This window comes from Polypterus senegalus, chromosome 12 (assembly GCF_016835505.1).
Source record: "Polypterus senegalus isolate Bchr_013 chromosome 12, ASM1683550v1, whole genome shotgun sequence".
Lineage (NCBI taxonomy): Eukaryota > Metazoa > Chordata > Cladistia > Polypteriformes > Polypteridae > Polypterus > Polypterus senegalus.
The window spans coordinates 43,867,832-43,891,036 of NC_053165.1; the positions used below are offsets into that span (position 1 = coordinate 43,867,832).

The 23,205-nt window shown below is 35.3% G+C and overlaps 1 protein-coding gene across 7 annotated transcripts in view; it reads left to right on the forward strand.

The window, feature by feature from the left end:
• Nucleotides 1-21,388, forward strand: part of tmcc1a (transmembrane and coiled-coil domain family 1a) — a 156,573-nt gene extending 135,185 nt beyond the window's left edge. For 6 of the 7 annotated variants that reach the window (XM_039770989.1, XM_039770991.1, XM_039770990.1 and 3 more), the window contains 3 exons: nucleotides 4,562-5,493; nucleotides 12,295-12,430; nucleotides 15,303-21,388. In XM_039770989.1, coding sequence (XP_039626923.1) covers nucleotides 4,562-5,493; nucleotides 12,295-12,430; nucleotides 15,303-15,617 — 1,383 coding nt within the window. In that variant the 3' untranslated portion in view covers nucleotides 15,618-21,388. Of the gene's footprint in view, nucleotides 1-1,796; nucleotides 1,977-4,561; nucleotides 5,494-12,294; nucleotides 12,431-15,302 lie in introns of those variants that run through there. The other variant, XM_039770993.1, reaches the window with a different exon arrangement.
• The last annotated feature ends 1,817 nt before the right edge of the window (nucleotides 21,389-23,205 follow it).

A 23,205-nucleotide genomic window follows, 5' to 3' on the forward strand; every position in this document is an offset into this window, starting at 1 on the left:
GAAACCTTAAAACACTTGAAAATCTTCATAAAAATAACATTCACAATCAGGAAAGAGCTACAAGTATGTGTTGCTCATAAAGTCAAGAAGAGAACATTATCTTACCAGCATAATAAATACAAAATACAGTGATGGAGTATAGGCACCAATAATAATTGTGTATTTATCAGGTCCACATATCGTTAAATAACTAAACCAGTTAAACACTATAAATCAGGTTCAGTTATGCCCAGATGAGTAGTAGGTTGGGAACATACACTGATAAAGCATGTTGTTGAACCCACCAGATATAAAAATGAACGAATACAAACTATCATCAGAAAGAACGCAAGAAGAATCCAAACCAGACAAGAGGAAAATGGAGCTTAACACTCATGCCTTTGCTTTAACATAACTCATTAACACATTGCCTAAGCTTAACCAAAGACTTAGGTTTAAAGTGGCAGTACTGCCACACTGCTCCAGAATAATGAAGTTAACTTCAGCCCATGCAATGTGGAGTTTCCTGTGTCTTCCCATCTCTGTAATAATTTCTCAGCAGATGCTCTGTGCATTTTAGTGAGCTGACCGCTTTAAACAGACCCTTTGCAAATGAAAATGTATGTTTCCAAAACTCTGTCCTGCAGAGTACCAATACCCTGACCAGGTTGTCTCTGGCATCCCATGCTGCTGGCTGGGAGGGACACTGGTCATTACAACCTTGAACTAGATAAGTAGAATGGAAAATGTATGGACAGATTAACTGTATGATATGCATTTAACTAAATACTGTCAATAAATATTGATTGTACAGTAAATGTAACAACATACAATTGCATTGTTGCATATATGGAAGGTTCTGACATTAAAAAAAATAGTGAAGTATTAAAGTGTGACAGTGCATTGATTTTTCAAGTTAATCCCTGTCATGTTGACAGTTACTATGCTTGTGGTTTATTCTCAATTTTTGTTTCTTGTTTTTGTTTTTTCAGAATCATGCTGTGGATGCTATGCTCATTTAGAACATCTGTCGCTTTTATCACTTAGGTGCATTTTAAGTTTAATAACAGTACATGTTCCAAAATGTTTCTGTAATGTTAAGTGATGCTATATTATTGAACCTTTAGTGATTATGCATACAAAATGTCAGTTTCACAATTAAATATTGAGTTAAGGCAGAGTACCTTGGAGAAGGGATAAGGAGAAACTAGTGATGTTGCACAGTTAAATCTGAGATATATATTCATAAGTGTGAATTAAACATTTTACTTATTGGTATCTCTTTATTAATCTATTACTGAACAACATCATTAAATAATAGTAAATAAAGCAGAACTGGTTGTATTTCAGGTCACACCCTTAAAACTAGTAGTAGTTTCAGTCAGTAATGGCCAATAATGTGATAATGGCATCAACTCAGTTTATAATCCGTTGAATGATGTAGTCTTGAAGGAATCGTGTCAATATTAATAACTTAAGCAATTATTTATGCATTGCTTAAATTTACACATTTTTATGATTACTTCAAATTACGCTGTGCCATCGCGCGAGCACAAATTGAAATCAGTGATGTATACAAACCATTTTTGGTTTGAAATTGAAACTTGTGTAGTGAGCAATGCAGTCGTGTATTTTTGGTTTTGTTCTTGTGAACTGACTCATCAGACCTGTTTCTGAACAAGCGACTCGCAGCCACACACCAAACAAAAGAGAACATCGCGCTATTGTAACTTTAAGGCGCAATCTCCTGAACTCGAAAGATGAGGTCATGTTTTGCACTACCACAGGTCTGGAACCTCTCCGCCCTGTTTGTGGGCGTGGTTTGGGAATGAGTCATAGTTTCAGGTGTCCGATGAAACTTTCAGAAGTACATTACTTTAGTCTCTACGCGAGAGGAGTTTTCTTTCTGCTGGCAACATGCGCTGAATGATGACACCGCCCTTTAGATGATAGGAACAATGCACTGGGAAAAGTTCATTCAGATGAGGAATGGAAAGGTGAGGGACTTATGGAGTATTAACCGAAGGGTGTGCTGGGGCACTGTCACTATTACTATGTAATTGTTCTTACTCTATTGATGGACAATGGAAGACTGCTTTTTAAATTATCGTTTAAGTGCGGTGTACGTTTATTCGGGCACTAAGCACAGGTGCACAGTAGTGAAGGGCAGAAGGGGTTTCGCTGATGTATTTTTGTGTTTTGATTGGTGGAATGAGCTGGCCAAGCAGCTACACGAGCAGCTGCAGTCAGAGAATAGATGGGGGTGGAGGAGGTCTAATTAATCGATACTGTGGAAATTGTTTTAGGGAATGACATAAGGCTTCCTTTGCACTCATTCGGTCAATGCGAAGAACTGCAACAATTTGCAAAACAAAGTATTGATTAGTATTTACCCATATACATATAGTACTTTATCAGACAAAGGAAGACCAGTTCAAAATAAGACGGTTAGTGTACGTAACATTTGAAATAGCTTGTCTTTCACTCGTTTTTTTAGAAAATCCAGCAATAAACTATTAATAGTTATCTGGGAAGAGACGGGAATTCTTAATATGAACTGAAAAATGGAACTAATAGTTCAGCTCAGTTTGAATATTACGTATTTCTCCATTTATATGCCTTTGTTTATTTACCAGCTGGTTTTTATAGGTAGTTGAGAATTCCAAATTTGTATATTATCACTATGCAGTTCGTTTGTTTGTAACTGTACTATTTAAGGGCATTTCCACTTAAAGCTTAGATTTCATACAGTGAGCTTTCTTTTCTGTGACCCCGTAAATTGAATAAACTGCACACTTATGCACACTTCACCTGTTATTTGTAAATTAAATTTTTACCTTATCTATTGCAGGAGGCCAAACAGCAAAATTGGTTTGAAATATAAGGCCATTTACATAAATATTAAGTATACTGTATGTGTGCACTGTGTAAATAAATGTGCTTGACTTGGGGTTTGGCACACTGATCTGCTTTTGTTCTGGACTTAACATTTTTCTCCTAGGATGTGCTCAAAATTACATGAAATGGGTTAGATATATAAATGGCAAATATACTGTGAGGTGGATGATTTAGAAAAATCTTAACTTGATTTTATTTTGCTGTTCATAATTTTATTTCATCATGAAGGGAGGGAGTGTTTTCATCATGAGGGTCTGCGTAAGAGGAACTGATAAAGGCCTGAGCAATTTTTTTGGTGTCAGGAAAGGATAGGACCATATAAGTTAAAAACAAATTTCAAACCCCAAGAAAAGGCAAATTTTTTTTTTTTTTTTTTTTTTGCTTTTTATGGCAGATTTATACCATGGTTGTGAAAAAGTAACATAGACTTGAAAAATACCAAGTTTCTCCTTTAAAAACAGTTCAAATGCAATGCAAACTGTTCATTAAAAACAAATTTCAAACCCCAAGAAAAGGCAAAATGTTTTTTAGTTTTTTTTTTTTTTTTTTGCTTTTTGTTTGTTTTTACATTATAAAATATGCTATGGCAGATTTACTGTATACCATGGTTGTGGAAAAGTAACATAGACTTGAAAAATACCAAGTTTCTCCTTTAAAAACAGTTCAAATGCAATGCAAACTGTTCAGTGACAATTACATTGATCTGGCAGATAAGAATTATCCCAAACTCATAAAAATGCACATTTATGAGTAAAAAACAACAGTTACTTTTTCATGCCCTGTCTTCATTTTAGAATGCATCTCTCATACATTTTTCCACTTTTGTAAGGCTATTTTTGTCTAGTAAATACAGCATCAACTTCTGTTTTTACCTCATGTGTTGGCTCTGCACTTTTTGTTCCTGCTTGAAATAAAGCTGTCTTAACTGAAGTAGGTTTCATTTTTAGATTATCATTTGATTTCAGCTGAAAGTACAGTTTTAAGTTTCATGATATTTTTGATTTGACATTGTTGGGTTAATGATTAGTTCTGATGCCTCGTGATCTGGAGTACCAGGTTCGAATTTTGGCACAGAGTTAACACAAATTATATATACATCAGTACAGGCTTTTAGTATTATTCATTGTTTAAAGACATTGTTCTATTTTCATTTCAACCAAAAGTTAAAAACTGGTCAAGCTGTAATTTATTTATATGTACTCACAAGAAGGCAAATTCATTGCTTCATATTGTAATTAATCAGGTGAGATGCCCTAACAGTACAGTACACTACAGTAGCTTTTTGTTTTTTTTGGCATTTGCCAAATATACACATCATAAATTTATATGCATGTGCATACTCCTTTCCAGTTCTTTTACTGAAGTACTGGTAGGATCGGTTATTAATTATTTTTAGATTGTTTTTAATTTGTAGGTCCAGATTCATGTACAATATGTGTTTGATAACTTATTTTTTGTCCAGCCTGTACTGAATACTTCAAATTAAAGGTTTATTCTGTCATTGTGGAACTGATTTAATCAAACACAGTAGTCATTACTAAAATAAAAATGTCTACTTTTGGATTTCAGTGGTAGTGTACATTGCTTATTTCAGGATAGCCATATTTGCAATGTTTGTGATTTTTGGTTTAGATTGATGATTTGTCTTATCTCAGCTTAACCTTATATAACTTTTTTTTCCTAGATTGAAAGGTTGGAAGTGAGCAGTCTAGCACAAACATCCAATGCAGTGGCTTGTACTGCAGATTGCAATATCAATGTAGATACTGTAGACGGCACCCCTGACCCCCAAAGAACAAAAGCTGCTATCCTACATCTACAACAGAAGATACTTAAACTGACAGAACAGATCAAAATTGAGCAGACAGCCCGTGATGACAATGTGGCAGAGTACTTGAAGTTGGCAAATAATGCAGACAAGCAGCAGAGTGCCCGGATCAAGCAGGTGTTTGAGAAGAAGAATCAAAAGTCAGCCCAGACCATCCAGCAGTTACAGCGTAAACTTGATCACTACCATCGAAAATTGCGTGAAATTGAGCACAATGGCATTCCCCGGCAACCGAAGGATGTTTTTAGGGACATGCACCAGGGTCTAAAAGATGTGGGTGCCAAAGTGACAGGTTTCAGTGAAGGTGTAGTGGACAGCGTTAAAGGTGGTCTGTCCAGCTTCTCGCAAGCAACACACTCTGCAGCAGGAGCTGTTGTCTCTAAACCAAGGGAAATTGCTTCACTCTTTAGAAACAAGTTTGGTAGTGCAGACAACATTTCCAGCTTAAAGGATTCTTTAGACGAGTCCCAGGGTGAAGATGGGGCAAAGCCTTCAGGCATCTGTAGCAATTTGCAATCCAGCCCTAAATATGGCAGTGAAGATGACTGTTCCAGTGGTACCTCTGGTTCAGCGGGTGCCAATAGCACTAGTAGGGCCCCTGGGGGCCCGCCCAGCTCCAAAACAAATACACTGGAAAATCAAAGCTCAGGGTTTGATACTATTTTTCATGAGATTCAGGAAATTCGTGAGGCACAGGGAAGACTGGAAGAATCTTTTGAAAATCTGAAATCGCACTACCAGAGAGACTATTCTTTAATAATGCAAACACTACAAGATGAAAGATACAGGTAAATGTTCATTTGGACTTCTGTGATTGGAGTATTCAGAGCTAAGATTTTGTAAGGTTAGCCTTGAAATGTAGCTTGTGCCCAGGTAAATGTTTTTAATGTTTTTGTAAAACAGAATAAGCAATGGGAATCAGACTGAAATAGGCAAACATTGATTTGAGAAATGTACTTCATAGAATGTTTAGGGTTAGTCATTCATTTTAAATAAAAAGTTCAAAGCAACATGGTATCAGCAAGGAAACTATATTCTTCATACATGTCAAGAAGAAACAAAGAGTGGTTACCAGTTTAATTGTATATTTATTTGCATTTTGTTAGCTTATAGCTTATGTATTAATCACAAGTAACTTGCAAATCAACAATGTATTTTAAGGTTTTTCTGAGATAGGAGCACCAGCAGGTTAAGTGTCAATCCTTATGTCTTCACAGTAAGTCAGTGGTAGGGTCTGACATTTCAGTATTTCCTTTCTTTCACCTTGTCTATTAGTTGGCAATGACTAATTTAATTTTTTTATATTAACTCCTGAGATTTTAGCAGTTTATGATCCTGATAATATGGTGGTTTTGATTAGATTATTACCATGCTAATTGAAAGAGTGTCTGGTCATTGCTAAATGTTTACCTGATGTAAAATAATAGTTGTAACAGTTTTTAAAATAGACCTGGATACATCATATTCAAAAAGAGTTCTGGGAAGAAACCAATATATATTTGATGAGGCTCCAATGAAACAATATTTGGTACATACAGTGTATTTTACATTGCACTAGCCAGAGTCGAGAATGCTGTATATCATCCACACTTGCCTACTAACAGAGCCACTGTGTACTGATTTGAAATGAACCTTGAGTAAGTGATACTGTAACTGCAGGGTGTTTGACATCTTTGCTCCATTGGACTATGCACATCACTACAATCAGGCAGAAGATTTTTATTTCAAACTGTATTGGTAATATTATTATTATTATTATTATGTATTTCTCTAAAGCCTTTATGTGAAATTTTTAGCAGGATATTTAGCATTTGTTTACACATACATGCATTATTTATTTATTTGTTTGTTTGTTGGTTTGTGTTTGTTTATTTAACAACTGGTGCATGGTTAATTTAAGTGACTTCCTCATGTAATATATACCCTACACCATCCTCATTCACTTTATTTTTCATACAAATCAGATGACTTCAGCAGGAAATAATTTCAACAGAAAAAAAATGGCAAACACTGAGATTATGTATTTCACAAAAAATAAAGAGATACTGTGCTTCATGTTTCAGCATGATGCATTGTAAATACACAGCAGATTGTTGACACATTAACTAATTTTAAAAAGTACCAAGCCAGTGACAAAGTATCACAGTAATGGTGGTTATGGAGAAGCTTGAGAGAAATATTTTCACACCTGGAAAAAACCAAGGAAAGGAAGCATGTTGTACCAGTGTGCAAGTAAACAGTAACTATGTTCAAACCTTTAGTTTAGAGACTCTACTTGGGTGCAAGCCATTACACTCCAAGAGCAAACTGGTTCACATTACATAAACCCAAACAACAATATGCAGGCTATACAAATTACACAAAGATAGCAGTCATTTTGAAATATGGACTCCCAACATATTGGGATAGCAGCTAAACACGTAATACTGCCATGTTAGCAAAACCTACATTTAAACAAGCAAAGTCAGTGATATTTTCTTATCTTTTTAAGGCTCCACCTGCAGAGTGAAATCTCAATGAACCCTAAGTGAATGTTTCTTGGAGTCATCTAGGTTGGGAAGGACCCTACAGATGTGACAATAGTTACCACTCATTATTTTGCTTCACTTTTTTAGTTTTATGTTTAGCAGGAATACGTAAGGCAGTCTTGGACACACATGTGTGAGAGGTGAATTTTCAGAGATAGATGGTTTTGGGAAAATGTTTTTTTCTAAGATTCCAAAATGCTTGATAATAACACTAAGTCCAAACACTTTACAGCATACTGTCATCCCATCTAAAATGATAACCTTTAGCCTTTCAGTTTTTGCTACTAGAAAAATAATCCTGTAACACTGCAGCCTCAACTTAGAGATGTGGTTTTCTTTCTCTTGTGTTAGCTTTTTTAGCTGATGTAAAAGTGCTTTTTTGAGTCTTAATTTAAGCCACGTCAGCTCATAATTCTGATTTGAGGAAAACATAAGGTTGGCAAATCTAGGTTAATTAAAATGGTTAAGATTACTGATTACTGGGGGAGTAGTCCCTGGTAGAGATTACTAGAGTAGCAGTTTCACTTGCAAACAGTAATGATTAGAAATTTCATGAGTGATGTTAGATGGCTCACTTTTGGAAGTCCTGGGCTAGAAGGATAGAATGAAATGTGTAATAAATTTTAGTTCAGTATTGACCCACACTGGGAAAATGATGGTTGGACCAAAACATTGGCTTGCAAGTAGAAACGAATTCTCGCAAGATAAACAACGTAAAAGAAATGCAAGTTGGTGTATGGATAGGTGGATCCTTGGACGTGAATCAGGATTATACGGCTTCACTTAAAAATGAATGGGAGATATGAGCAAAACATGTATATTCAGATTTCATTCATGAAAAATGAACAATTTTAAAACAAACTTTTAAGTAGTTTTGATTTGTATGCATATGGGTATAAAGGTGAACTGTTAAAGATGTAACTTGATTTTATGATAAGCTGCCACAGTTAGTGAAATGAGAGTCTTCATTTTATTTTTCTACTGTGAACAAAGCTCCCCATGATATGACTGGTATAGTCTCCTGATAATGGGGGACACCTCGGACCAGAGTCACAATTCGCATTGTTTCTGCTAATGAGTGTTCAGGTGTCAAGGATGACACCCTTCCTGGCTTCAGGCAGACATAGTGGCTTCCAGTGCGTTACAAAAGCATTAACAATACATGAACACTAAGGATGTCTTTTGAGGGTTTCCAGACACCAAAGTGTGTTAATTTCTGTTAGCTCCCCTGGTCTGTGTATTATTCTCAGTGATACACTACCATAATATTTTTTTTTTTTCTTCTTAGAAACTGACTTATTCTTTGCAGAATGTCTGCTCAAGGTTTTCCTGTTCAGATATTTTTGGTAGTTTATATGTAGTGTATTTTATTCTATGTATATATTGGTACTTTGGAGTATTTTTATTCCATGTACATAATGATACATTGGATATGGTTAATAGCATATCATATATAGTAAAGTCATATTATTTAAATTGATATCCAAACACAAATCAGATTTTCTGAACTGTTCACTGATACTATCTTACTGCTGTATCAGGTAGCTGTCCTCTTTAGAATATTAAAGGAAGACATAATAGAAATGAAATAAGAGGAATGTAAGGTTATGAGTCTACTAGCCCTAGAGGAAATTAGCTGAAAATAACAACAGATGGCTAAGTTTCTACTTCTTTCTTAGGTGCCTAGTACAGTGCTTTTTTTAACTTGCTTTTTTGTAAGAGTAAAGCTTGGGTTGTCAATAGTGAATATAACTGCATTCCTGGACAATTTTATTGATCATAAAAGGTGTTAAAGTTAGTAAGAAAAGTGAACAAAGTAGTTCAGTTCTAATGTAACATCTTTCAATAATTCAATAATTTAAAATTCTTACTAGGCAAATTGTAGAAAAATTTAAAGCATTACAGGTTTTAAAAAGATTAAAGAAACTTGCTTGATCCTTGATTGTGAATGCATGGAATGCTTCTGGTGGAATTTCCCTGTTTAAAAAAAAAAAACTTGTATTGCTTATCGTAACATTAAGTCACTAAGACATGTCAGCTGCGTCATGTGCTGATAATTATTGTTACTTTGGCAATTTTAATATGAAAACACATAATTTTTCTGGAGAGAAGATAATTTGGGAGTACTTTACCTACAGAGGCTTCTGTTTCTACATTATTTTTATTTACTCACTCATTCATTCCTTATTTTTATAGTTGGAGCACTGGACCCAGGTTATGTGGCTGCCTTAGAGTTCTATAATTATCATTAGTGGCAACTGGAATACTAGCCTTGTGCTTTGGGGTACAGTGTCTGTTTTGGTAAACCAGACTGCCAAAAAAGTTATTCTAAAGTACAAAGAATTCATGGAAAAATAAACAAGATTTACTATATAAATTAATAAATGCTGGGAAGAATAAATGTCATTTTCCAGTTAACATGATTCATTTGTTGAATTCACTGTATTTATACTGCAACCAGAGTTTTATCACTAATTGCTGAACAAGAGATTGATTGGGCAGCCTTTCTCATTAATTGGGCAGTCAGCAGGATTTTACAGTCAGTGACCATGCTGCAGATAGCATGCCTAGTTAACCAAGTGTTTTGATGGTGGTTTAATGAATTACATCTCTCCTCTTGAAAGCTGTACTGCTATTCCCATATTAAAAGAGACTGGTGATTTTATTGAATGATATCATATGATAATTCTACATTATATCCTGGCCAGTATTGCTAATTGTAAGGATCCATTATAGCCACCTAAGGTTGATTGCCATTTTACATACATGGAGAGAATTTACATATTTTTCAATCTTTATGTTCAAGCCAATTCAATGAATATCCAAATCATGGTTTCCGTGTACCTGCATTGTCTGCAGCATCAAGCTGACTAGCAGGTTACTAAAAAGCTGTGTGTCATGGCATTTATTTGGCTGGATCAACCACAGTGCCCCTGACTGTAAGCTCCACCTTTAGTCTGGTGCCAGAAGTGTGGTGTGATTACAGCTGAATAATGTTTCATGTTTATGAAAAGGAAGTATGAATAGGGTATTTCACAACTAGGATTTTTTTTAATAATACAGAATGCTGTTTGTTATTAAAGGGAAAGTGTTGTTTCTTATTATTATTGTTATTACTGCTGCCGACTTTAAACTCTTTGATGATTCATAGCCACTTTTTTTTTCTGAAGCAAATCAGAAAATCACATTAGAAAGTTTTTGTTACATTTTGTATTCATAAGTATTTGTCTCATGTTATAGCAGGAATGTTCAGACACAGGCCTGAGTTGGCTAGGCCTGATAATTCATAGACCAGTTTCTTAAACAGAGTCAAACTCCAGCCTTCATTTGCTTTGCTTTCTTATTCCACCTATTTAAATTTAATTTGGTTATTGTGCAATAAAAGTAAACTTTCAGAACACATTCTTGAGTAGGAGTACGGTACACTGGTAAAAAGAACATTAAATTAGCTCTTCCTATTTAGAAGAAATTGTTATGTATTGCCATTTATGTTTCTTGACATCTTTAGAAGAAGCTATTTCGTGACAAATGCTTGACATGAAACTCCGCTAAAGTTAATATAAAAATAAATAGCAATCAATTGAAATTTGTGAACTGAAGACTAGAGGAACTCAACAATGGCAAATCTGGCATGAATTATTAAAACAGTAAAATTTGTTAGCACCTTTCCATAGTGAAAATTATCCTAAGTGGCTTAATAGGTTTGGCACCCTGTATTTTTTTGTTTTCTACAGTGAGAGCACAGGCATGTCAAGTTAATTTCTTTGGGTCACACAGTGAGTCAGTTGGGGGACTGAACTAACATTTTTCCTGACTATACTACATACAGTACAGGTGCATCTCAATAAATTAGAATATCATCGAAAAGTTAATTTATTTCAGTAATTCAATTCAAAAAGTGAAACTCGTATATTACATAGATTCATTACACACAGAGTGATATATTTCAAGCATTTATTTCTTTTCATTTTGCTGATTATGGCTTATATGGCTTATAGCTAATGAAAACCCAAAATTCAGTGTGAGGGTGATAAACCAAGGTGTAATGTCTGTTGTACCAAGAGGACACCATTTCATATCTCTGGAGGGCAGGCAATATATTGTAGTGAACTTTAAACCAAATTATGCTGATTCTGTTCCTGCCTCAGACTTCCTGTGTGACTTTGAATAAGTCTTTTAAGCTGATAGTGCTCTAGTTATAAAACTATCAATGTCACTTTGGTTGCAGGCTTTTACAGATATATAGTAGTAATAATTCTGTTTTCAAATTCATGGTTTAGTTGGTCACACATGATAGCTGTCAAAGCTGATCTGGATTCAGTGAATCCCACTTTATTTTCTTGCAAAAGTTTCTTCTTCGAAAGATTGTTGCTCTGTTCCCACCTAATACTACAAAAAGTGTGTTACAGCAGCAAATAATTTTGATATACAAGTATTATTACTATGGTAAAAGAAATGGCAAAACAAATTATTGTCTTCAAGGAATTTCTTTCTGGTGTATATATAGTTTTTCTAACAGTACATAATGGTCAGAATTTTTGTAGTGTCTTTTATGAAATCACTGTTGCAAGTTGCTTTACAGATTTAAACATAAAATATAGGTATGCTGTGAATTTGCATTTCACCTTTTATAGCTTTCAGTTAATTTATTTTTGTAAAGAAAACTAATATCTTTTAATAAGAAAATATTTTTAATAGCTGAAATGTAAATACTGTGGTTTACTCTTAACTCCAAAATAAATAAATTTTACGTTAATTGTCATCTCTAAGTTGACAAAAGTATTAGTGAGTATTGTGAGTTGCATGAGTGAGCTGTTATATGATGGGTTGGTGCCTTATCCACAGTCCTTACACTTGGTGTATCTATGCTGTCATAGAAAGTGAATAAAGATAATACTTGGCAAACATTATTTTAGCATTAGTCATGCAAATATTTTATTTGGATCACAAAATATACAATATTTATTGTTAAATTTATTCTTTAAAATAGTTTTCAGATGCCAAGCTATCGAGGCAGTAGTATGTTACATGACATTCTCATCAAATGTACTCTGTTTACAGATGTGAAAGGCTGGAGGATCAATTGAACGATTTAACAGAGCTTCACCAGAATGAGATTATCAACCTCAAGCAGGAGCTGGCGAGCATGGAAGAAAAGATTGCATACCAGTCATACGAACGAGCCAGGGACATTCAGGTCAGCACATACCTCATTTAAGTAATATGAAATGTGCTTGAGTTAATTTTAAATATTTGAGGTTACCTTAATGACAGATAACAGTATATTTCATGGACACAAATTTGTAAAAGATTGTTTATGTAAGGTATAGCTCCATTTTTTGCTGCTGGATCCCTATCAAAATACCTCATATTGATGGCCAATGTTTATAAACAGCCTAGTATTTATGCTCCAAGACATCCAGGCTATTCACCCAAGTGGCAATGGGTTGCACCTTCCAGTGTTTAGTAACCATATGACCTTATCTAAGATCACTTAACTTTATTGTCATAAGTATATCTCAATTTATTTAATACACTAAATTGCTTGATTGCCATATTGATGATGGTTTCTTATCCTCTTTCCCCAAGTTTTGTGGTTTTTCCTAGCATTAAAAACAAGATTTTACTTTCAGTTTCTGTCTCACATACCGGTTATTTTTAAAAGCATTGGATCATCGGCCAGAGTTTTTGGCAGTTTGTATATATACATATACAAAACTATAGGCATTTTGAAATATTATACGTTTTTACATTTATATTGTGAAATACTTGATTGGTTGGTTGGTTGATTGATTGATTCTGCAAGTGTTTTCCGCATTTTCAATGCTATCTAATTTATAGGGGGCAATGGAGCAAATTTTTTTTTTTAAATTGTCAAATCCACGTATCCTTTCTGATGTGTGCCTCCTTTAGTTGGCTTTATTCTACTTTACTCTTGTTCTAACTCCAGGCCACACAGGTATACAAATTCCAGGAGCTAACGCCTCTCTAGCATTAAAGGGAAAACCTTATGTAAGATGTGTGAGGAGTAATATGCCCAATGGGGGTGCAACAAAGGCAGAATGTGAAGCAAAGCTGGAAAAAACAGAGACGAGAATGATGCACTGGATGTGTGGTGTGTCTCAAAGTGATTGGAAGATGAATGCCAAGTTAAGACAAATATTTGGTGTAAATATTATAGGTACTATGCTTAGGAGAAGTAAATTGAGATTCTTTGGGTATGTGGCATGAATGAGACTGGATGACTAGATGAAGAGGTGTGCCAAGACCCTCTGTGTAAACAAGATCAAGTCATACAGCTTGCCCATGCTTTGTCTGTGAAAAATACATGTAAACAGTTGTAACAAATTACACTACTATAGATTTACCTTGGAATCTGGTAGGTTTACTATGATGATAGAAATAACAAAAATAGTAATTATGGGGTATAGGCTCATACTACATTGTCTGCTTATTAGGATCTTTTATAAAATGACATATAAAATAATGATGGATTTGTTATTTTAAAAATACTGTTGAACAAGTCTAGATATACCAGTGTGATTTCATCATTAATCTTCTCAAAAAGAGAGTTAAACACCATCATTGGCTGTCGTGAACCCAAAAACAAACATGAAACCTGTGATAATTTTCTTGTGTTTTTTAATATGTTTAGTCCTTCATGTGCTCTGAAGTAAAAAAACATTCATCCCCTTTTTACATCTTTGACCTTAGCCACCAATGATTCATGATATGAACACTGACTGCTGCATCACCTAATCACACTGTTTCAACATACCTATAGGAAATCGCTCGATGTAAACCAGAACTAACACTTTATTTATAGGTTTCTGCTACCATATTGCATGCAACACACTCTTTTGCTTGGGTGTACAATTGGTACATGTGCTTCATGCCTTATGCCCAGTGCTGCTGGAATAATAACAAAACAGGTACTTTTACTTCAATAAAATATGTATTGCATTAGGTTACTCATTGCCTTAAAAAGTAATCAAAATATTTAACGCATGTTACTTTTAATGTATTACACTACAGTTCCTGAGCTAAGCAATGTATGTTCAGCTCATCAAAATAATTTAGCAATTTTTTAAATATTTTGACAGATTATTTCAACGAGAAGAAGAAATAATGTGATCATCTGGGCATTTGCCTCAGTAAATTTATCTTGTGAACACTTCGGCCTGTGGCTGCTCAAAGCATGTATGCTGGCGAATAGAGTGAAACAGTCATGTGCAGACTACAAAATCCTTAAGTGTAACCTGGTAATGGGTTACATAGCCAAATAACCGAGTTTCTCATGGGGAAATCTACATCTGGTAAACTGGTTTCTCAGAAATCAATAACCCAGTTTCTTTTACCGGAATAAGGTTTTACATGGCATTTTAGAAACCAGGTTTCTATGAATTGCCAGGTTATTAAAGTGCATGTAAACACATTCCATGACTCTAGATCTATGAGGCGACAACAATAAACATCGCATCACTGTTATGCTCCTGGCTTGAATTGTCAGCTTAGAATACAATATTGATGTACTTCTTAATACATCTCACACTCCTTGCCAAATAATGCAAATGTTTAACTTCTGCTGTTACATTTTGGTTGCAGTTAATCAAGCAATATTTATAAGCAGCATATGCAAGAACAACCTATTAAAAACTCATTAATAATCACTGAGTGTTTAAACACAGATGGCCCATCCAACCATGTTATTTTGGTTTACGCACCGTTTGGAATCTGCACTATAGGTTCTCTTCACTTCAGTAACTAAGGATCCATTATTGTTAAATTTAGTGTGAAACTGAACACGTGTCCAGATTTGTATCTGAGTGAAATGGTCAACATGTAGCATTAAAACCTAGGTGGAAGAGCTAAATACTTTGAGGCCACCTTTAGGTTTTGTAATTTCAAAATGTCTAGATTACAAGTGGAAATGGAATCATATTGTGCTTTTTTGTTTTGGCATCAATATTGTATTAATATTGTCTTAATTTGTCACTTGCTTCAGCCCCAAACATTTGGGGACTTTGTTACAAAAGTGCTTTCTGAACTTGCTTATTCTATTCCCACAGGAGGCACTAGAGGCTTGTCAAACCCGTATCTCGAAGATGGAGTTGCAGCAGCAACAGCAACAGGTGGTGCAACTGGAAGGGCTGGAGAATGCTACAGCACGAACCTTGTTGGGAAAGTTGATCAATGTACTGCTGGCTGTAATGGCTGTCTTGCTGGTTTTTGTCTCCACTGTGGCCAACTGTGTTGTTCCCCTAATGAAAACACGTAACCGAACATTTAGCACTTTCTTCCTAGTAATTTTCATTGCCTTTTTATGGAAAAACTGGGATGCCATATCTGGATACTTTGAAAGATTTTTGCAACCTCCTAGATGATGCTAGTATTGGGGTGGGGTGGGAGGTGGTTGTCTCAAAGGTTTAAATGCATGAAGGAGGGGGTCAGATGAAGATGACACCCTGTGGAATACCACTACGAAGAGTTTCATTAAGGAAGCGGACATTAATAAGACAAGAACACTTTATTTTCTTTCAACTTAAGGAACTGGAGTGAATGTTTACATTTAAAAAATAAAAAAGACAGTTTCTTGGAAAAAAACTTGCAATAGTAATTTTTAGAAGTTATTTTAGGCTAGGTGAGTGGACTTTTATGTAGCACTGATTTCTTTCACTGCAACATTGGAAGGGGCACATTAAGCAAGAGAACAAAATTCCCAAGCAAGAAAGATATCTTCTAGAAGTGGTGTGAAACTGAAGTCTCCCCTTTCAGTATTTAAGCAGCCAAGCACGATCCAACAGTAAAGAGTTGTCTTCTTTAAGTGATAAACAAGCACATTCCGTATTTAAAGAAAAAAATGGATGTGGTTTTTGGTTGATGGAACAAATTGCTTCCCTGGCCAGTCTTTGCGGTAACTTTATATAATTGTTGTAGCTTTGATGCATACATGTTATTAAAATGGGGCCTAACATTTAAGACTACTGTGTATCATAACCAATGTTCTGTACATTTTTTATTTTGTCGCAGGTAAATATTGTGACATATTTTAGTTCAGTTAAGATATCCCATTGCGTTTCATACTTATTCATGCAAAACAGAAACAAAATGACAAATTAACATACTTGAAGAGTGTACAGCTCAAGAATCTCAGTGCTTCCGTACTGTTTCTATTAGCTATAAAAATAGTTTTCAATTTTTTTTATATCAAAATAAAAAATCTTTTAAATTCAGAATTAAATGAATGATTTATAGTGTAAAGTTGTTTTTGGCTTAAGAATTTAAATGCCTGTTTATAATGGCACCATAAGAGAGCGGGAAATGGACACCAAACTTGCACTTTTACTCTTAGAGAATAGTGAAAGCTGTTTTTTCTTCCTAGTGAAAGACCAGTCATATTTTTCACAAAGGAAGTTAAAAAAGATGATTAGCATTGCTAAAACAAATATATTGTATGTAAAGACTTAAGAAAAGTCAGGTTTAGAAGAGTTCATTTGAAAAAGATAGTGTGACATCCCTGGTCTGGGCTGCCAAGCACTTTAGTAGGGCTGCTTGATTTCTCATCAAATTCACATTATCTGAATACTGAAACTGTGATTTGTAACAAATCAATTATTAGATTTTGTGTATAGAAAGATTGTTGCAGTGCCAACCATATGTCAACCTGGATGGAATTCAGAACCTGAAACATTTTCAGTTCAGTTAACAATATTTGCTGAATCACGTTCAGGGACCATTGGAGATGATAAGTCATCTGTTTAGAATCATCTATTTATAAGATTACCAAAGATCTATTTGTGCATGTTCTATCAAATCACAAACTGTATTTTAGTGTAATTGGTGTGCAGTTAATCGCAGTAATATTGAAAAGGAAAGAAAATAAAACTTGGGTTTTATTTACCAGTTTAGAATTTGGTTTCCCACTATGGATTGGAGGCATTAAAGGTGGTACTTAGTCCCACAAACCTTAGGGTAAACACAATATATTTAAAGTAGGTTCTTTTGTATCAAAAGTGTAGCCTTTTGCACCTATTTTATCTTTCTGGCTTATACAGTATCTTGGTCTTAAAAGCTCTTATTAGTAGTATATACCAGGTCCCATGATGTTTGGGGTTCAGGAGAACAGGCTTCCTCGTAGATTTCGTTTAAGTAACTTTTTTCCACAGTTAAACATGTTTTTTATTTTTCATTTTTGCAATCCCTGTATTAATGCACTGTTAACCATAAAAGCTGTCTATTTTAAAAGTATTTATTACAGCTTCTTAAACAGAAAATTATTATAGTTTTCCAAAGCGTGCAGAAAAACTTTGTCTTACCTGAGTAGGATTTTGAGGGGACACATATGTACCTTTACAAAAAGCAGCATTAAACTCGCTAACTCTTGCAATGGTTTTTCTTCACCTCTTAACAATACCACTTAGAATGGTCCATACTGGGGCTTTGGGGTAACAAAGACAGTGAGTGCCTCCCCTAAACTCCTGTTCTCCTCTCACATTGTCCCACTAATTCCATAAAGCAGTACTGCTCTATGAAGTGCTAGTCAGATAATTATCTACGTTATGATTTAATATGAAGCTCCTAGTAAGTGTGCGCTTTGTGGCCAGCTAAAGTTTCAGTTGAAATGTTAAGATCATCTGCAGAAAATTATAGAATACCATTCAATATTTAAACAGCTGGAACAATCTAAAAGTGTAAAGATCTTTTTCTGTAACCCTGTTTTTAATCAGCCATTTAAATGGTTAATTGAAAGGCTTTGTGCATTAATATCTAAACACAACATACACACAGAAACACATGCATTGTGCATATCTTTTTGTGTGTATATGTATATGGGAGGTACAATAAACAGTACGTGAGTCTAATGTAGCACAGATGATGAAATACAATAAATCATACAAGAGAACAAAAGATCTTCTTAGAAAGGACAATTTACACAGATTCTATGTACACTGGGAAGAGAAGGTAATATGAATGCCAGTGAGGCTGTCAGATTAACAAGGTTTGTGATCTGGCCTTGAAAGTTTTATTATCTGTTTAAAAACGTTTGAACTAGCCTTTATTTTATCCCTTTAGAGAATATGTTACTGTAGTATGTTGTCAACCAAGCCAACAGCCAGGAATTATGATTGAAAGTAAAAATGCCTTGGAATATTATAATCAAGTTCTAATTAAAAGACTCGATCTTCTCCTCTTTTTTATCTTTGAGAGCTGAGCACTAGTTAAGATGTAAATGTGTACTAGTGCATCCATGTTTCTTTTGTTTTCCTTTTACTGCCTGCAGATCAGTTAGCTATGTTACGTTAATTTAACTATACATTCATTGTTTTGCAGATCAGCTCATGCTTCATTGATCCAGATATTAATACTGGCTATTTAGATAGGTTTGATAGTACTCTGAAACATCTGTTAATGTGGTGTCCATTATAAACAGGTCAGTGTGAACATCTGCAATTGTGTGGGCTCAGTTGACATTGTATTTAAAAAACAGGATATTTTGATTGTGTGTGTGTGTGTGTGTGTGTGTGTGTGAATGAAGAAAAACATTCCTGGTTTACCTGGAGAAGCAGTTTCCTTTTTTAAAACTTGTGATTGTGCCATTAAAAGCAATACAGAACATTTGAGTCTTTATGATGGTCTGATAACTACTATTTGTTGTAGATGTTTATTGTACTGTTTCCAGGTTGTACTTAATTTGTGGTAAAATAAAACTATGTTGAAAATGTACATGATTTAGATTGTTAGCAAGTGTAAACTTGGGAGAAGTTAGTGGTTGTTTATTTCCTTGCTATTGCTCAGGGATAGCTTTTTTTATTGCAATTTTTTTTTTTTCATGTACTTAGCTTTGACAGGAGCTTTTGTGCAAACTGAAGTCTTAAAGCCACAACTCCAGGTTAATTCTGGTCCGTCATGATAAATCATCTGCACTGTTTGGAAAGCACTCTAAGCATACATTGCATTTAAGTACAAATTCTATTTTTAACCTAACCATAAACAAATACAGTAGATTAAATGTTCGGTGTGGCTTTAATGTGCCAAACAAATAAGTACATTGAGGGTCTAGAGGAATTCACAACACTTCTTTTCAGGAGGTGGAACCATATTTTGTATTTGACTTAACTTTTTGTCACAGAACGCAGCTGTGTCACTATCATTACATTGTGTACTGACTTTTTTTGTTTGCCTGAAGGCAGCATATATATATATATATATATATATATATATATATAATGTAGTACTGCCACATCACATTTTCATCTGATTGGCTGCACTAATGTTAAATTTGCACTCAGGGTGCCTTAGAAAATCAGAGCTGAAGGAATGGCCATCCTTAGACTTTCTGAATTTGAGGCTTCATAAGTGGAAGGGAGGAATGCTGAAACTGGTTATGAACTCATTTCTCCTATTGCTGCAAACATGGGTTCTTATGTCTTTGTAATTCTTAGCAGACAGAGACCTTGAGGCAAGATGTGAACTACAAACTCCTGGTGTGCCAGGGTAGATTCACGTCAAAATTCAGTGCACGTCCACAGACATTAATTACTGTTAATAGAAATCATACAGATATACCGTCAAGAATATTATTTTTAGCAATGTGTTCATATGTGATGTATATAATGACTACACCTTATGTATAAATTAATTACCGTGTAATTAAAATACCTGTATTTTTAAGTGTATTCCATCAGTGTTACTGTAATGAGCCAGATTTTAGAAATAATGATTTTTCATTCTAATAGCTCTTTCAAAGAAGTGGCCTTCAGTTCCTATGTATTTATTGAAATTTTAATGTAGCAACTATTTATTTAAATATAAGTATGGTTATTGTTTTTTTTTAACATATTTGTGCTGCAGTGTTTACATATTCAACCAATGGGTGAACTTCCAGTTAGAGGTTACCTGAAAAAATAAATTAACTGATTGCTTCTTAAAATGTTTAAAAAAAGCTTTGTATTAGAATTATGGGGGCTTTATAAAGAACAGCTGCCAGCAGGCTTAAAAGAATAGATAGTTTAGAAATAACATCCTTCTATCTGTACATGAATTTTTTCTCATTTGCTAAATTTTGTTGCTACCCTCAGCAACAGTGATGACTCTTATGCACATCAAGTGTTGAACATGTGAAATTACCATTGAAATGTACAGCTTCTATTATCTAGTTTAGTTAGACATACAATAAGGATACTTTTCTTCATTTGATTTCATTTCAGGTGAACCTCTCTTGAATGGTTGGATATGTTCATGTAACACTTGCAGACGATGTCCTCAGAAGTAATTTGAAGATCCCATGTGGCTGGCACTAACAGTTGAGTAGGTCAGGAGTTTACAGCTTTAGTTCACTGACATTTGGTTCCTTTCCAATAAAAGGTTTAATATTCTCATTTTTCTGCATCTTTGTCACTACAAATTAGCCCCAGTTAGTCCGCAGAATCACTAAAAGCTGTGGTGACTGTAGATACCAAAATGATTGCTTTCTGCAAACCATAAACACAGTAACTACACAACTCTTCTATTTGTCATACTTTTGATTTAGACATTGCGTTCAGCTGCAAAATTCTGGAATCCCATATTCTGTTGCTTTCCCAGGTGCTGCTCTTTTCAACCTGCGGGTCAATATTAGAAGTGTGGATACAGAATGTGGCCGACTCCATAGTTCAAATACAAAAGAAAATTGTGTTTTTTACTTTTCTAAAACTTTTTCCTAATAATACTGTAAAAATAAAATGATTCTATAAGAGAGTGGGAATTTGGTTGAAAGATGCTTAAACAAATAACGGACAGTTTACTGTGTTACAAGGTTTAATGCAAAGTATTTAATGAAGAATGACAAAGCCTAGTTCTGTATGTTTTATAATTTTGTAATGGTCTTTGTTGGTGTGTATGCATTGTGTGAAAGGTGAACAACATAGTAGCTGTCGGCTTCAGCTGTATGAGTCTTTCACATGTAAGTAATTTCACAGGCGTGAGGTGGAGGTTCAGTAATGATACTTGTGGATGTAACAGTAGTTTTTAGAGTTTAAGCTGCTACTTACTGTATAAAGAAATATTTTTAAGAAATTTACATTTATGTCTTGTCCTGATCGCTGCAGACATTTGATCTGTGGCCATTTATTGTACAATAAATTGAAATAAAGACCTCAGCTATTAATTTAAAAAAGACTTTGTTTTTCTTCTCAGTGGTGGCAGTTCATGGAGTGTGTAAAAAGGATCACTTTGAAGTTCAAGGGAAGCTTGACAAGTGAGCCTTTTTTGTTGAATAAAGATTTCCATGCACTGATGTCTAGAGCGTTATTTCAAACTTAGCACTTCATTCTCAGAATGCTGCTCCTAATAAATAAGAACTGGCTGTGATGTTATGTGCTGCTCGCTGCACAGACTTTGCATTTGCTTAAAGGATAAGTTATGGTATTTTTAAAATCTATATATATAATTGACCAAGTCGCCCAACCATGGGAAGCATGACCATGGGGTACGCATGACGGAGCCCCGTTCTCCAACTCTAACCCTTCTCCCGCGCCCACCCTCGCTCTCGAGGCATGTGCACTGCCTGCTCATGTGCCCGCCCCTAACGCCTCACCAAACACGTTTACATGCTGCATACAGCGATTCCCATCTGCGACAAAATGCTTCTTTTTAGATGGTCCTGCAGGAAAACCTTTGTCTACAAAACCCTGATTCATACCATCAGAGGTAAGGGAGACATTCCTACAACTGTAGCATCTACAGGAATAGCTGCAACATTGTTACCGGGTGGACGTACTGCACATTCCGTTTTTAAAATACCGTTGAAGCTGACTACTACTTCCACATGCAACATGAAACCTACCTCGTCACACGCTCAACATCTTCTGCAATCCAAATTGATAATATGGGACGAGGCGCCAATGACACATGCATACACATTCCAGGCAGTTGGCAGGTCATTACGTGATGTCACGGGTGACATGCAGCCATTTGGAGGGAAAACAATACTATTGGGTGGAGATTTTCGACAAATTACTCCCCGTCATTATGCGTGGCTCCCAAGCACTTACTGTCGCCAGTTGCATTAACAAGCAACCTTTGTGGTGTCACATGCATGTACTTACACTGACGACAAATATGAGAGCTTTTCCTCACAAACAACATTTCACAAAATTGCTCTTCGATGTTGGAGACAGGGAAAACGGAACAGCTGTAACATTACCTTCACATTGTTTTCCTTTTAATTCTGATCCCGTTCAACAACTATATGGCAACATCGACTTCTCTACTGTCACTCCGGAACAACTCAGTATGCGAGCTATATTAAGCATCACCAACGAAGACTTGCTACACCTTAATGAACAAGTACTGAAACTTATCCCTACCGACGAAGTAACTTTCCCCAGCGTTGACTCCATCGTCACAGACGATCCCGCAGATCAACTTTCATTCCCCGAAGGATTTCTTAACAGTTTTACTGCCACTGGCATGCCTCCGCATAAACTGAAAATTAAAATTGGTTCAGTCGTCATGCTTCTCAGAAACCTCATGCCAGCAAGAGGTCTCTGTAATGGCACTAGACTGACTGTTACCTGTATTCACCGCAATGTACTGGAGTGTAAAACTATTGCAGCTCCTACCTCACAAACTGTCCTTATTCCCCGGATTTCCCTGACCCCATCAGATTCAAATTTACCATTTAATTTTACACACAGACAATTTCCTGTTAGATTAGCCTTTGCAATGACAATTAATAAGGCACAGGGCCAAACTTTCAAAAAGATATGCCTGTACGTATTTGCCAAAACCAGTTTTCAGTCACGGACAATTGTATGTCGCTCTCTCCAGAGTTCCATCCTTTCATTCACTCGCAGTCATATCCTCAAACCCACCCAATTTGGACAACGGTGTCTTTCAGGAAGTCTTCACCCATCAGTGAATAATTATGCAGCGTATACTACGCCGCTGGTTGGCGAGTTAAAGTTATTTGTTCTCAATGCTCAATGACTT